This window comes from Pipistrellus hanaki, assembly GCF_964339955.1.
Source record: "Pipistrellus hanaki genome assembly, chromosome: 9".
Lineage (NCBI taxonomy): Eukaryota > Metazoa > Chordata > Mammalia > Chiroptera > Vespertilionidae > Pipistrellus > Pipistrellus hanaki.
In genome coordinates, this window is record NC_140511.1 from 47,599,198 (window position 1) to 47,614,338 (window position 15,141).

General features: G+C 45.5%; 1 protein-coding gene across 2 annotated transcripts in view; it reads right to left on the reverse strand.

Moving 5' to 3' along the window:
* Positions 1-15,141, reverse strand: part of TRIM66 (tripartite motif containing 66) — a 38,905-nt gene that overhangs the window by 8,369 nt on the left and 15,395 nt on the right. Inside the window, exons 9-13 of one of the 2 annotated variants that reach the window (XM_084893467.1) lie at positions 13,396-14,300; positions 11,511-11,672; positions 1,480-1,974; positions 1,126-1,318; positions 516-576 (exon numbers count right to left, since the gene is read on the reverse strand). In XM_084893467.1, coding sequence (XP_084749593.1) covers positions 516-576; positions 1,126-1,318; positions 1,480-1,974; positions 11,511-11,672; positions 13,396-14,300 — 1,816 coding nt within the window. The remainder of the gene's footprint in view (positions 1-515; positions 577-1,125; positions 1,319-1,479; positions 1,975-11,510; positions 11,673-13,395; positions 14,301-15,141) is intronic. The other variant, XM_084893468.1, reaches the window with a different exon arrangement.

Here is a 15,141-nt window from a genome sequence, read left to right on the forward strand (position 1 = left end):
CTGCCCAGCTCTGCCTGGCCAGACCCTATCAGCCTCTGGGAAACCTTTGGTCCTAGAAAGGGATCTATGAAGAGGGATGACTGCACACAGAGCGCAAGCCTCACGGTGCAGGAGCCACAACATCCTTCCACAATTCCAGACTCCCGCCCACACAGACGCCACTTGAAGGTCTAGGGTAGGGGTGTCGAACTCAATCAGAGAAGGGTCCAAAATCTAAAATCCAGCCTAAATCGCGGGCCGAATGGTTTACTGAACAGTCATAAACTGACAATGTCATAAACTGACAGCGGAGTGCAGTGATGACAGCGCGGTGTGGGCCACATTGCAAGGCCTGGCGGGCTGGATTTGGCCCGCGGGCCTTGTGTTTGACACATGTGGTCTAGGGCTTGAATAAAACAGTTGCAGGCAAACATCTGCTTCTAGTGAAGTCATCAAAGATGCTTACTTCCTGTGCCAGCCTCCCAGGACCAGAACCTGAGGGGTGGGAGGAAAAGGTTGGGCCAAGAATCTGTTACCTGATATTCTGGTTCTCTTTTGTATCCATCTCTAGGGCTCCTTGTTCAGCATTCTCATACTCTGAGGCAAAAGACAAATACCTGTGACATATTTATGACAACATACCCTGTCACCCACACTCCTATCTGCCACTCATACCTTTGGCCACACACCCCTCATACAATAGTTACATACACTGTAATCCTTCATAGTGGTGACAGTCTTTCCATGGCTGGTTTTCTAACTTAGATCTATCTGACTCCAAAGTCAGACATGTTTTTTTCCTTAAAATAATCTGCCACGGCTAGCCCTTCTGGGGTGCATTCTTCTGGTTACCCTCTACCAGTTACCCCCTACCCATAACTCAGACCCCCAGAACAGTTTGCATGGGGAATGTTACAAGGAGGCTAAGTCTTAGCCGTGCCTGAACCAGCCATGGCCACAGCGAGGGAAACAGAACAGGAATCAATAAGTCAGTCTGGAGGAGAGAAGCAAAGTTAGCCTGAGAGAGGAACACTGCTCCCTCTGCCCCAGAGCCTGGCTGCTACCTCCACCTCCCCCCGGAAATGCTGAGCCCATCTGCTCAGGTTTGTGGCCAGCAGGAGAGCAGGTTGCTCATGTGAGCCTCACCTTTTAGGTTCTGGTACTGCTGCAGAGCCACGGATGTGTTGACCACTGAGACCACAGTGGGTTTTTTCACGGAGAGGTTAATTGGTTCCTCCAGTTCTGAGGGGACAGGCAAGTTCTTGGAAACACCTAGACCAGGGGCTGTGGGATCTTGTCCCAAAGAGTTGTTGAAATGGGTGGAATCTTCACTTTCCATCTTTCAAAAGTAAAAGGCCAAGAAAAATCAAAGAAATCAGACATGTTTTGCTGTTAGTGGTCACAGAGCTATTAAATGAAAGCCAGGATAAGGCCTTCAGGGGCCACCCTTTTGTCCCGTGGTGAGCAGAGATAATTGAATGGCATTTTCCCGGGACTTACCTTACAGAGGGTGTTCCCCACGGAGGGGTCAGCCCCATCGCCAGGGCCAGGACTGCCACTGGCTCTGGTGTCAGGCTGCACATCAGAAGCCGAAGGCGTACTCTGCAGAGGACAAATTGCCGGGCTTGGCAGGGCCTGGCTGGGATCAGACATCAGGTTGGGCCCGGCCTGAGAGTAACTACTTGCCCGGCTTGTGATGGCCTGGGACGCCTCGCTAATCAGGTTGGGCATGGACCGGGCTGTGCCACGCATGAGGCTGGGCATTGTCTGCACGTGGCTGCCTGTCAGGCTAGACAGAGCCTGGTTTTGTCCGCTTGTCAGGCTGGACACGGTTGGCGGGGGGCCACTCAGCAGGCCTGGTACCGCCTGAAGGGGGGCAGCTGTCAGGCTGCTCACACTCTGGATCTGTGGCTCCAGGGCCCTCGCCAGCCTCGTAGATGACAGCTCCATCTCCACGGTGTTGGAAAAGCCCATGATGCTCACAGAGGTGGAGTGCTGCAGGAGCAAAGGCAGGGCAGAGCGAGGCTGTTAGCTGGGGATGGCAAAGGGAGGGGGGAGATGCAGCTCATACCAGCTCCCCCTTTTATGCTCTCATAAACCCTTGTACTTTATTCTAATAGCACAATCTGTGGCACCGTTTGATACTGATGTCTGCTTCCCCTACAAACTGTAAACTCCATCGGGGCATGGATTTTTATCTATCTTGCTTACCCTCTGTATTCACAAACCGATAGACAGTGCCTGACTAAATAAGTAAATTAATGAGCTATTAAATTTTTTAAAAAATAACAATAATGCATGACTGTTTATTCTACAAATGTTAAGCCAAATGAATAACAGCTTAGTTCTACTAACAACTGAGTCTATGCACCTTTCTAACATATTGGTTGTTTTTTATACTGCTAAAATGTATTAAGAGTTTATTATATTCAAGGCAATTTGCTGAGTGCTTCACATACATTTCATCATTTAATCCTCACAACAAACATTAAAGGGTTGCTGTGAAGGCCAAAAGAAAGAATCCATGTAAGCATTTGGAACAATGTCTGGCGTATTGCAGGTACTCAATACACCCGGTTACTGCTATTATTGTTGTTATTGTTATTGTGACCCTAAGTTTACACTGGAGGAAAAGCTGCAGAATACGAAGACAAGTTATTCATTTCATCTACAGGAAGACAGAGGGGAGTTGAGAACCTCCTTCCAGAAAGGCATCTGCAGTTTTTTGGTTTTCTTTTTAATGTAATTGGAAACCTAACTTTGTAAATTTCCATTTCTTTTTATTGGTGCTCACATATATAGAAATACAATTCATTTTTGTATACTGACCTTCTACCCAGAGACCTTGTTAAAGTCACTTTGGGGGTTTTCTGTTCACACAAATCATGTCATCTGCAAACAGTAAGTTTTATGTCTTCCTTTCCTTACATTTGTTTTTCTTGCCTTACTCTAGTAGCTCAGACCTCCAGGACCAAGTTAAATTGAAGCAATGAGAGTAGCCATCCCAGTCTCATTCCTGATTTCAGGGGGAATCCTTTCAATATTTCACCTCTAGGTAGGACGTCTATAGATTTAGAATCCAGATCTCTGGCACTGAAGCCACACTCTTAATCCTGGCCTGTCACTCTCCTTCTCTATGCTTACTCCTTTCCCCGACCTCTGCCATACTCTTCTTCCCTCTTTGTCCTGCCTTCACCTGCTCCTTCTCCTCCTGACCTTCTCTCTCTTCCTCTCCTGTTTTCCCTATTCTTGTCATCTTTTTCTCTTCCCTCCCAATTCTTTCCCCTTATTGTTTTAGCAAAGTCTATATTTTCTATGCTTAATTCTCAATTTTAAAAGCAAATAGCTAAATACCCTCTATGTCTCCAAAGAAAAAGTTTGTTTTTTATATGTTCCTTGGTAATTCAATAGCCTTCAATTTAAAAAGGGGCTCAATTTCCTCTATAGTCTGAAGTCCCTTTCTTATTAGAAAGGTTGAAGAGAAAGAAGGATGGGGAGAATGTTCAAACCATATTTGGCAGACTAGACATGGAGCACAGTTTAAGGGACTGCGGTAAAAAACAAAAACAAAACAAAAAAAAAACAAGGACTATCTCAATCACCCCTTTGCTGTCCTGGTTATGTACTACCATTGCTTTCTATTGTTCTATATTTTTTGTCTATGGACAAGAATACCCAATGATGATTGCATTCCCTTCTGTTACATAGGACAATCTAATACTTTGAGCTAGTTTTTTGTTTTGTTTTTCACCTTTTCCGATTTGACATATATATTTAATGCAGTCCTGGTGTTCATTTCATCTACCGACTACACAGATGGCTCTCTGCCTTTCAGTGAGAACCTTAGTGCCAAGCATTAAGAACACCAAAATCAAAGAGGAACAACTGTAATAATCTGAACAATAAAGATTTACTAAATTTAAATAAAAATAAAAAAAGAACACCAAAGTCCACCTGGGCCCATTCCAAGGAATGACAGGTGCAATATGTCGCAGGATATGCACAAAATTAAATTCCCAATGACAAAACTTTCCAGGTTAGGGGGTAGAAATCACATTTGTAGGATATCAGATCCCCTGTCTTGGTTACTTATTGCATATTTTGAAATGTGAGTTAATATAATAATAGAGGAAAGCAGGACATGCAGAATGAGCCGTGGGAAAATTATGGCAACTGCCACAATTTATTTTAACGTGAACTTGATGGACCTGCTCCATAAACTCCCGTAACAGTATCATAACAGTGTAAGGTCAGTAACATGCCCTAAGATACTGCAGACAAGACCGGTCTCTTTTGCCTCCATAGCTACAGCCAATCTCAAGGAGGCTAAGGCCGTCAGGAGGTGGGGTGAAGCTCTGGCAGTGGTAACAAGAACCTGGGCAATGTCCCTGGGGGAATTATGAGTAGAACCTCAGAGCAAGTGCCATAGAAAGCCAGCCCCAACTACATTTCTACAGGCTGTCAAACACAGTGGCATTTCTAGAATCGATATTTGCTGAGTTATTAATTATTTTAAAATGCTTTATCTGTCTCTCTGGAATGAAAGGCTGCAAAAGGTACTCATTTCATATATAGAAAGAGATGAGTTGAGAACCTCCATCCTACTCTCCTGCCAGGGCTGCTAGGTGAGAAGGGGTAAGGGGAGGGCCTACTTTCAGGGCCAGGAAAGCAGGCTGAGTCTCCAGGGCCTACAAGGAGGGAAAAGGCTTCTGAAGCACGTGCTAGCATTGGAGAAGGGCTTGGGAATGTGGCCACACCTGACATCTGGTGCCTCACACACAGGAGGAGCTCAACTGTCAATGGAGATGATGCCACCTGCCCTCTCTAGCACCACGACTGTTCACAGGTGAAATGAGGAAGGTGAGTCTATGGCCTGCGGTAAAGCCTACATAGAGCAATCACTGACACTTCCAAGCTGGCAGGTACACAACTGATATAATGATCTCATCTTTACATACAAAATCTTCAGATTTCATTGGGGGAAATGTATACTTGAGGTTTTCAGGTGAAAATGAACACTTTCTAGTTCAGGGAACGAAAGAAGTCAAAAATGCCAAAAACATTCATTCTGACAATCCACTTAGGTTACCTTTGGGGGAGAGGGGAGAATGACCTGAACCTAAAGAGCACCCCCTCTTACCTCTCTGACCTAGGATACATTCACTTGCCCCTAATTTTCTCTCCCCCAAAATGTATGTTCCTGTGCTAGTCCCTTTCCTCTTCTTATCTCTCTTTATTTCTATCTCATCTCTGTTTGCATCTCCCTGACCTATGATGTGTCTGAATCACCCCATCCAGAATGTATATAATCTATCTGTCTGAACCGCCTGCTTCCACAGCTTGCCTGGCCTGCTACTTCCCTGAATTGTCTGACTTGCACCCTCTTCTACTGGTCACCTATGCCACCCTTCACCTGTTTAACCTGTCTTTCCTGCTTGACCCACACTGTTACCTGCTGTGCCTCCTTCCTCTCCCCATCCTTACCACACAAATCTTTTTTCTGGAGTTCAAAGTGTCAACATTATTATTCTAATTATTGCCACATAGTGATGTCAAATATCAGAGGAAGCTCTGTTTTTTCATTGTAGGAAGGGATTGAGACACAGAGTGATTACCCACATCTCCCAAGCCCCTATAGGCAGGCCCAAGACTAGAAACCTGAGCCCAGCCTTAAAAACCTGCTGGCTGGTCTTGATTTTGTGCCATTAGCTAGAAAGCCAGTGCCCTAGTAAGACAGAATTGAGAAGTCAATAAGCAGACACTTAGTGCACATGCCCTGAGTTTAATATCAATTTCAGGTTCTTACAGCAAGACAATAGTGCTGGGGGTAAAGTAGTGTAGATGGAGTGGTGTTCCACAGAAATTCATTTTCGAAATATCTGAAACATACCTTAAAACTATTATTTTGAATGGGAGTACTTCTGAAACACCTTACACACTAGCTTGTCTTATTAAATAGAGCACCTGGGGCCTAATGAGACCATTTCTTTAGTGACACAAAGGAACTTTGATGAACGTCTGAGAATGCAGGGCGTTGCTTGTCATTTCGGGGCTTACATGGCGCCACTTTTCCAGGCGAAGCTTCTCACCTTCCCCGGGTGTTAGCTGCCTTTATTGAAGGCCTGACTCCCTACTTCTGATCTGCTTACTGCTGCAATGTAAAAAAACTAAATAATTTCCCAAGAAAACCATACAGCTAAGATTTCTAGATCAAAACTACTGACTAGACACCTGAGTGTGTGGGCTTATGGTCTCATACAGAATATAGTGTGTGGAGTTCGTGACATTGTGTTCTGCTGCTACTCCGAAGCTCTGACCACTCACTTCTGGTTTCAGGGTTTTGTTCAGAAGTTAAAACTGTCTAAGACTAACCATACCATGTGAACGGGTAGTATGAGAAGGGACCAGTGACTTGGCAGTTGTGTCTTGGAAACACAATGAAGGCCTTCACTCTGGCTGAAGGAAACAGATAAGGAGACAAGAATAGCAGTAAACAGATTTGTGAATTAAATCCTTGGGATATTTGAGTGTGCCAGCAGTTTCTGAGGTAGGCTGGTTTAAAATAGTATAGCAGATCTTGAAACAGTTAAATCAGATAGCTGAGGAAGGAACTAACTTTCCAGCAAGTGGTTTCACAAACTGATTTTCTCTTGTTGACAGTGAGTGTTCTGTACAAATTAGGGCTACTGCTGTGGCTATAACTATGCTGATTTAGGCTAACTGACCAAAGTCAAATGAGAAAACATTCATGGGTGGTGAAGAGATAACTAAAGAGTGCCCAGTGCCCTGATGATCATAAGAGATGGAAAAAGCAAAGAGGACCCCGGAGCCTGAGATGGAAGGAAGAGGAAAGGAATCAATGGATTCCAGTGAATCTGAAGTGAAAGAATGAGAGGAACTCTCAAAACAGTTGGAGGGGTTGCATCCTTGGCTACACTAGACAAATAGGTCAGAGGTATTTTGGCCAGACCAGGGTAAGGAAATTTAAGACCTACAGGCAAGAACCTATTCTCTCATGGGCCAGGAGACCTAAACAAAGAGCTTGAGTTTGGTCAGTGAATTAAGCCAGGCTAGAGCTAAGGAGACAGGTTTCTGAGAGGGAGCTAGACTCAGGGAACCAGGCCTGGGGAGTGTTTGCCTCTATTCCTGAGTAGGACAGAAAGCCTCACCAGGCACTTTATTCAGGAACATTCTAAGCAACAGCTGTTCTCAGGGCTAGGCAATGAGGAGAGTATGGTTGCTGAGGTTGAGAACGCATGATCTGATCCATGGCAGTGGATTTGGAGACTAGGAAGACAGGATGCCTAGTATTTCTTCACTTACGCCAGGGTTTAGACTTCAGGGCTGTGGAATGTCCAGCCCATGGGTCATATAAGGCCCACAAAATCATTTGGTCTGGCCCTGCCAAGCCATTAGGAGTAAGTTAATTAAATGTTTGACCAAATACAGCAGGCTTCTAATTGATAATTTTATATACCCCACAAATTATGTTATCCAAATATCCAAATGGCCCTTGGCAGAAAAATGGTTCCACACCCCCAGTTTAGAGTATGGGTTTAAGCACATCCTTTCCCATTTCTGGGTTTTAATTCCTTTTTCCACAGGTTAACGTGATTCTCACTGAGTTGTAAGAATCAAATTTAGAGCTCAGGCATCAAAGTGCTTTAATAATGGTAATAAATGCTATTTGTATAAGTCATATTCCTCTACTTTCTGCATCACTCTTAATCATATGGACTACAGGAATGCCTACTGCTTCAGTAACATTTACTGAAAATACATCCCAGACTCCTCTCAAGCCATGAGCAGCATCCTGATGGTTCAAAGTTCTCTGTTAGAGATGTGGGGCCACATGATGTGCAGAAGAGAGATCCCTCTTGCAGGTGAAGTGGGGCTCAGACAGGGCTCCCTGTGATGCTGCCAGGTTTGACTCCATGAGAGCTTTGCGTAAAGGGGGTGTCTTTTTCAGCAGTCTAATCGTTCAGAAGTATGAAATGGAGCCATCAAAAGTCTTCCAGTTTCACTTGGGAGGTAAGAGGTTCTGCTGCAGAGCTGTGGCCATGGTCTTTCTTCAGGGTGGCTAAACCAAGACCAGGAAGCATAGGTAACAGCTAGTGTCAGGCAAATGTCAAACTTCATTCAAAAACATCCTGGTGGAGTCAGGGAAGGTGGTGGGATAAAATGCTCCTGAGATCGCAGAGCTCAAGCCACGAGAAAACCCATTCTGGAACTTTCAGATGCTTTTAGCATCAGCTCATTTAGTATCAAGTCCTAGGTATTTGTGCACAGCGGCTGTGCTGTAACCACAATCTTCCTTGGGGTGATATAAAGCCAGTGAGCAGCTCAGAGCATGAAAGAGTCCCACAGAACACACAGAGAGGTGCCCGGTGCCATAGGTTCCTCTGGTCTGTGACCTTCAGATAGGCTTCTGACTTCCCTGGCACCCAGGCCAGTATAGGCTGAGGAGTGGGCTGAAAGGCTAAACAATCTTTAGCAGATAAAGAAAACCAAGGCCAAATTAGGCTCCTAAGACCTCTCCCCAGCAAGGCCTCAGGCTGCTTCAGTGATTATAAGGACAGGAAAATCCAGCACATGAGAGGCCAAGTGAAGTACTACCTCCTCCACTGCAGCCCACAAAGAGAGAAAATTTAACCTAGTCACTAGCACAGGGTTGAATAAGAGGCCTGTGCTTTGGTCATAACACTGCCAATAATCAACTGTATAACTCCTGGATGGGTCACTTAACCTCTGTGTCTCAGTTTCCACATCTTTCAAAGGGGAGCAAGAAAGTGGCTTGCTTATAGTATTTCTAGATAAACAAAGAGATAAAATAGAATAATCCACATAAAAATCTATAGAAAAGGCAGAAAATGCTATACAAAATATTACCATTTAATGATAAGATGCTCAAAATGTTATCTTCATACCCTCTACCCTGCCCAATTCCAGGCTCAAGGCAATGACTGCCCTCAAAAAGAAAGCCCTTTTTCCTATTTAAGTAGCTTTGTATTTAATTAGGACTCTCTCAGTCAAGTAGACCCAAAGGGTTCTCTGGGCAAGAATGGCAACCCTGACATTCCTTTTTCTGGGAGTTCGAGCCATAAAGAAGTCTATAAAACATCTGAAAAATTCCAGGCCCCCTGCCCTATAAATTTCTGCATGAGCCCAGGATAATAAGAACCATGGCAGCTCAAATGAGAAATTAGAGTTCCTAGGACCTTCACTACCAACCTATTCATAACTCATCTCCTTTCCTTCCTCTGTCCTGTGTTTAGGAACAGAACTGAGACTCGTTAAACAAGCAGTGACATTTTCTGCATGAATTGTGCTAGCACACGGGAAATTCCCATGCTTCCTTCTGAACTACTGACATCTACAGCTACGTGCCTTTTGCTCATCTTCTAATGCAGCTTCCACAGAAGACCATCAACAGTTCAAAACTTAACTTTTTCTCCCCCCAAATATACCTTCTTCTCATGCTTCCATCTCAGTGAAGGGTAAACCAGGGGGACAAAACAGACCTAGGTGTTATGCAAAACACACACACACACACACAAAAAAAAAAAAAAAACATTCTTTCCCTCACCTCCCATAGCTGACCAGGCTCTGAGTACAAAAAGCTCCTGTAATCTGCTTTCTTGATATCCTTGCTCCCTCTTTAGCCCCATCACTACTGACTTCATTCAGCCTCTCCTATTTCTCTTCTGTACTATTTTGGTCTCCCTTATTGCAGTTAAAGTGACTTTTCTAAAATTTCATTCAAACCAGATCCCTCCTTGCTAGAAATTCTTCATTCACTCCTCACAACCCACAAGATTGGATGCCAACTCCAGAGCTTAACTCACAAGGTCTCAGACTCTGGTTTCACCCCCATTCCCCATTACATCTCATGTTCCTACCAAGCCCAATTATCTGAGACCCCCTAAGTGCCCGAGGCTTTCTCTCACTTCTGGAGCTTCCTACTTGCCATTGCCTTTGACTATTTATTCTAGCCCTCCACCCTTACCTCTTTCACTAGCCTAACTTGTCTTTCAAATCTCGGCTCAAAATCATGCCCTCTAGGAATCTTCTCTGAAAAGTCCCTCTCCCAGGGCTAGGTGTTCTTTCTATATTCCCCAATAGTTATCACAGCACTTTATCATAATTGATTGTTGTTGCTTAACTGTCTAGACTGTAAGCTCCAGTGTGAAACTATTCACTAATGTGTGCCTGACACCTAGCAAAAATATTTAGCACGTACTAGGAGATTTATATATATATATATATATATATTTTTTAATATTGAGTGAATAAATGTTTGGATGCATAGGCAGTTGGCCTAAGTATAAGAATTTAAGGACCCAAGTAGTAAACCCCTAGAAGCCACAAAGGGCCTATTTATAGCAACTCGATGCCCTCTAAGGCAATGCATTTCAACAGGTAGGACAGGACAGGCATAAACCAAAAGCCACTGATACCAGAGACCTATCTATACTTCAAGAGTCACCAGGGATTTCTAAGTAAACATTTCATTTTGGCTCACCCCTTACTTTTCTAAATTTTCAAATATCACTGAGATAGACTGACCTAAGCATAGATGGCACCGGTGCTGCTAGGGAAACATGGTGAGGGGGTAGATACACAGAACAACTAGTGAACTGCGGCAGAGGGGGCAGACTGGAAGGGTACCAAATAGCTGACAGGGCTTCAGGTGTAGGGCTGAGTGGAGCACCAGGAGGGCTAAGGGAACCAGACCAGAGAAGGCAATAATATGAAAAGGGCCAAAGTACATAGGGAGGGCTGAGTGGAGGGCATGACACAGTACTGAGATTCCTGTTAGGAGGATTGCAGGGGTGGGGGGTAAAGGACAGGGGGAAGAGTAGGACAGCTGAGGAGTTGTGGGGTTCAGTAAATGAACACTTCCAGCAAGCAGGGAGGTGGGTGCACAGGGAGGGCTCCAGTAGCTGATGTTTAAGAGATCTCAGTGGCCCTAGATAATCAGGACATCTCTGTACTCATCTAACAAATTCCACTGATTCTAATTCCAAGGCCAATCAATGTTAGGTTGTGGAGTCACATAAAATGTTTTCACCTTTTCCATTGCAGAGGGTTATGCTCAGGCTTTGAATCTGACAGATCTCATTTTAAATAAAACAAAGCCCTTTTATCTATTAGCTCTAGGGCCTTGGACCTCTGTGTCCATAGCAACATAATGGGGATGCCCACCTCACAGAACTGCTGGGTGAGCTGAGATGCTTGTGAAGCACATGCACAGTTCTAGGCACAGAGCAAGTGCTCAGTAAACTGGCTCTTGCCCTTTCTAAATGAAGTTTAGCTGGTCCCATTTTAAGTATCTATGTGGGGGCGGAAAAGGGGTGAGGAGGACTTACGTTGCTGACTCATTAGGACAGAAGGCATGAGTCAGGGCTGTGTAACTTCCAGGGATGGAACAGGGAGACTCCTCCCCCCACCCCGTCCTCCTCATCCAGCTTCTGGGGGTCTTGGCTACCAGCGGGTCCCACGTGGTTAGAAAAAGCAGGCTCTGTTAGTACCTTTCTCACCACATTTGGCGAGGAGTGCTGGGCAGTGTTGTCCAGTGAGGGGACACTGTGAGGGGTTTCTTCCCTAGATGACTGGGGCAAGTTAGCAGCAGTGTTCTTGTCAAGAGAGAGAGCTGGCTTTGGGACTTCAGATGCTGGGGGCTCATCTGTAGCCTGTAGAAGAAAATAAAAACTTGGGTGGTTTCACTGCAGAGAGTAGCTGCCGCAATAGCAGCAGCTGCAGTCATTGTTAGTGCCCGCCCTGCACTCCCCCTACCACCACTGTGAACTGCTTAAAATTTTGTTCAGAAATAAAGATACTCTTATCTAAACTCTTCCTAAGATATCCTCTCTAATAAAAGAGAAACATGCAAATTGATCGTACCTTCACTACACCCACAAGCCATGCCCACCAGCCAATCAGAGTGAGTATGCAAATTAACCCAACCAAGATGGAGGTTAATTTGCCTATCCAGACCAGAGTGAAGACTGAAGACAGCAGAGAAAGAAGCCAAGTGCTGCAGAAGCAAGCAAGCAGGGCAGTGGAGAAGGAAGGGAAGCAGGCGGGGCAGTGGAGACCGCAGCAGGAAGCCCTATTGCAGGAATCATCCTGCAAGGGGCCTCTAGTATCCTAATAACAGTCTTAGGATAAGCCCCCAGTGGAGAATTCTGAACTAACTCTGTCATATTTGCCTTAGCAGTCATAACAGTTATGACTTACATTTAGCTTGTGGTCCTCTATGAACCCTAGACCCTACACTGCCATGATGAAGATTAGTCTATATCCCCTCATAGAAACTGACCTCAGAGGAAAACTTTGAAACAAGATCTAAAGTTGGAAGTACTAAGTATTAATGTGAGGCCTTATATTTTGTAATAAAGTAGAAGTCTATAGAGCTGCTTTGAAGATATAACTGATTACAGATCTATAGGAGACACCACTATGGGAAAAGTGAGAGTAGAAGGTGGTTGCAATAGGAAGCTCTGGGGGGGAAAAAAGAAAAGCAAGAGTTAAGAATGAAGATGTAGATGGCAGGAAAGATCTCAGAGGCTGCACCTCATCGATTGGCTTTTAATTGAAAGAAGCATTCATCATCCCCCAGGGTGAAAACAGGCCCTTTCCATGGCATTCCAGAGTCCACAGACCTGGATCCAAAACTTGGTTCTACCACTGTGTTTCATGATCTCAAGAACCTCACTCTCTTTGATCTCCACTTCTATACCTATGAAATACAAATGGTAATGCCTCCCTAACAGCATTGTTGATAGGATAAAGGATGCACTGTATATAAAGCATACCTAGCTTAGCAGGCTTAAATTATATTTTAAGCCAATAGCTATGCAGTGGTATAAAGATGCTGCCCGGTGCTATATACAATCTTGTAACATAAAAACCCACCTGAAACCTCTATGTTCATGTTGACCAATGTCACCCCAATTTAATAAGTAAAAGGAAAAAAAAGGATGCTGCTCACTAGCATCTAATGCATACCCTCCCTTGCTCTTTAAGTTCTCCCTTTCCCCTGTCTGAGATTCATAAGTTCCCAGCAAGGAAAGGGAGGAGGTTACAAAGGTAAGAGGCAGCCCCTCTCTGCCATGGCACTGGCGGAAATCCTGCACAGATCAGAAAGGTCTAGTCATGAGCAAGGTTCCGGTGTCACAGAAGAGGACGGGGCTGAGTTAGGCCACTCTTGAGAGTGGTTAGCCCCGTTCTATGTTGGGACTAGATGCTATGTTCTCTGGAGGTTCCTGAGATGGGAGGTGGAGCCCAGGGCAGTCTTGGCTCAAGGCCACCCTAAGATGAAGAGACTGTGTTCCTGTGCCACCCTGTGATTGGGAGGCTGTGTTCCTGAGTGGGATGGGGAAAATATGTACCCCAAGCCACTCTAAGGCTCACCTGTGTGGCATCCTCCTGGGTCTGGGACTGGATGGGGGCTGGCTGCCTCACGATGTAGTTGATCTGCCCCACAATGGTTTGCTGAAGATGCTGAGGTGATTTGGTCTGACTCAGTTGCAGGCTGGGCTGTTGAGCCTGAAGGAGAAGCTCCAGGTCCTTCTGCATTTCCTCCAGCTCAAACTTGTGGTGCATTATGTCCACGTTCTGGGAACAGGCAGGCCCTGGAGGGTTTTCATGCTGACTAGATGCCAGGTGCTGGGATGGAGGTAGAAGTGGGGGTGGCTGCTGCGGGGGTGGGGGTGGCAGAGGTAGCGGAGGTGGCAGCTGCTGCTGTGGCTGCTGCTGAAAGTGGCTGAGCTTCAGCTTCTGGTGGTGGCCAAACTGGACTTGGATAGAGGGTGTCTGTAAGGTGGGCTGGGCATGGGCTCCAGGCTGAACATCCTGCGGGGGTACAATGCACACCGGCTGGGAGGTCAGCTGATGCCCCAGCCGCTGGGATGTGCTCTCCGGCTCCACAGAGGGCTGGGTTTCCAGCCAGGGCTGCATCAGCTTTGGTGGTTGAGGGTTGCAGGGCAGCTCCTTCTCTCTGGGTAGCAAGGTGGAACACTGCAGTGACCCCAGCTGCTGGGGCACCACCTCAGAGGGCTGCCTAAAGCTGTGAGCTTGGTGTATGCTGGGTGGAGGGACCTGGCCTTTGAGGGCGGGCGAGACAGGGGAGCAGTGAGAACAGCACACAGACGAGGAGCACAAGGCTGGAGAGTGGAACTTGTGTGAGGGGTGACTAAGAGTCTCTTGCTGAGCTACTGGAGACTGGTGGCTTTGATAAAAAGATGATGGTCCCTGTAAACTTCCATAAGCATGGGTATCTGTCCGAGACAGTTGTCCACCTTCTGTGGTTATACAGCCTGGAAATTCAGAATAGAGACAGTTTCCAAAGGTAACCTGCAGTTGTTCCCTACTTGCTACCTCCTGCTCCCGGGACCAATAGACATCATTCAGCAAACCTATACCAGGCAGAAATTAAGAAATTCAACCCCTGATCTCTAAGACTCAGTCTTAAATGAGACCAGTAATTGAATCTGTATGGACCAGCTTTGGGGACCTGGGACATTTGAGAAATTAGCACTGCTTTTACCAGATGCTCATTCCTGACTCTGTATCCTACTAGAGAAACAATGGGCTCCCTCAAAGAGAACCCATTCTTTCTTTTCTTTTTTATTGTTTAAAATATTACAAATGGTAGTACATATGTCTCCTTTCCCCTCCACTGACCTCCCCCCAGCCTCCTCCAACCTCTGGCACAAGCCTTTAACCCCCTAGTGTCTATGTCCATTGGTTATGTTTGGAAAATTGTGGTACATCTACACAATGGAATACTATGCTGCTGTATAAAAGGAATTCGAACCCATTCTTTTTTTTAACAAAATAGCCTGACAGAGACTGAGACCCCCAAAAAAATCAACATTGGATATAGGGAGGGAATGTGATGGGAAGGAGCAAAGAAGAGAGAGCCTTCCCCAGGACAATGAGTAAGTCTGCAAATACAGATCTGGGGAACTGTGTGTGGAGCAAATAAGGTGGGAGAGAGTGGGGAAGCTCCAATGCAGCTCAGTGCCAGGCACCAGCACTGTCCTCTAAGGTCCTTGGCCTGGCACATGAGTAGATGGTATCTATTGCTAGCTCAGTCTAACTCCTTTGGCTTAGCTGTTTGTTTGTCTGAATATATTTTTATTTATTTCAGAGAGA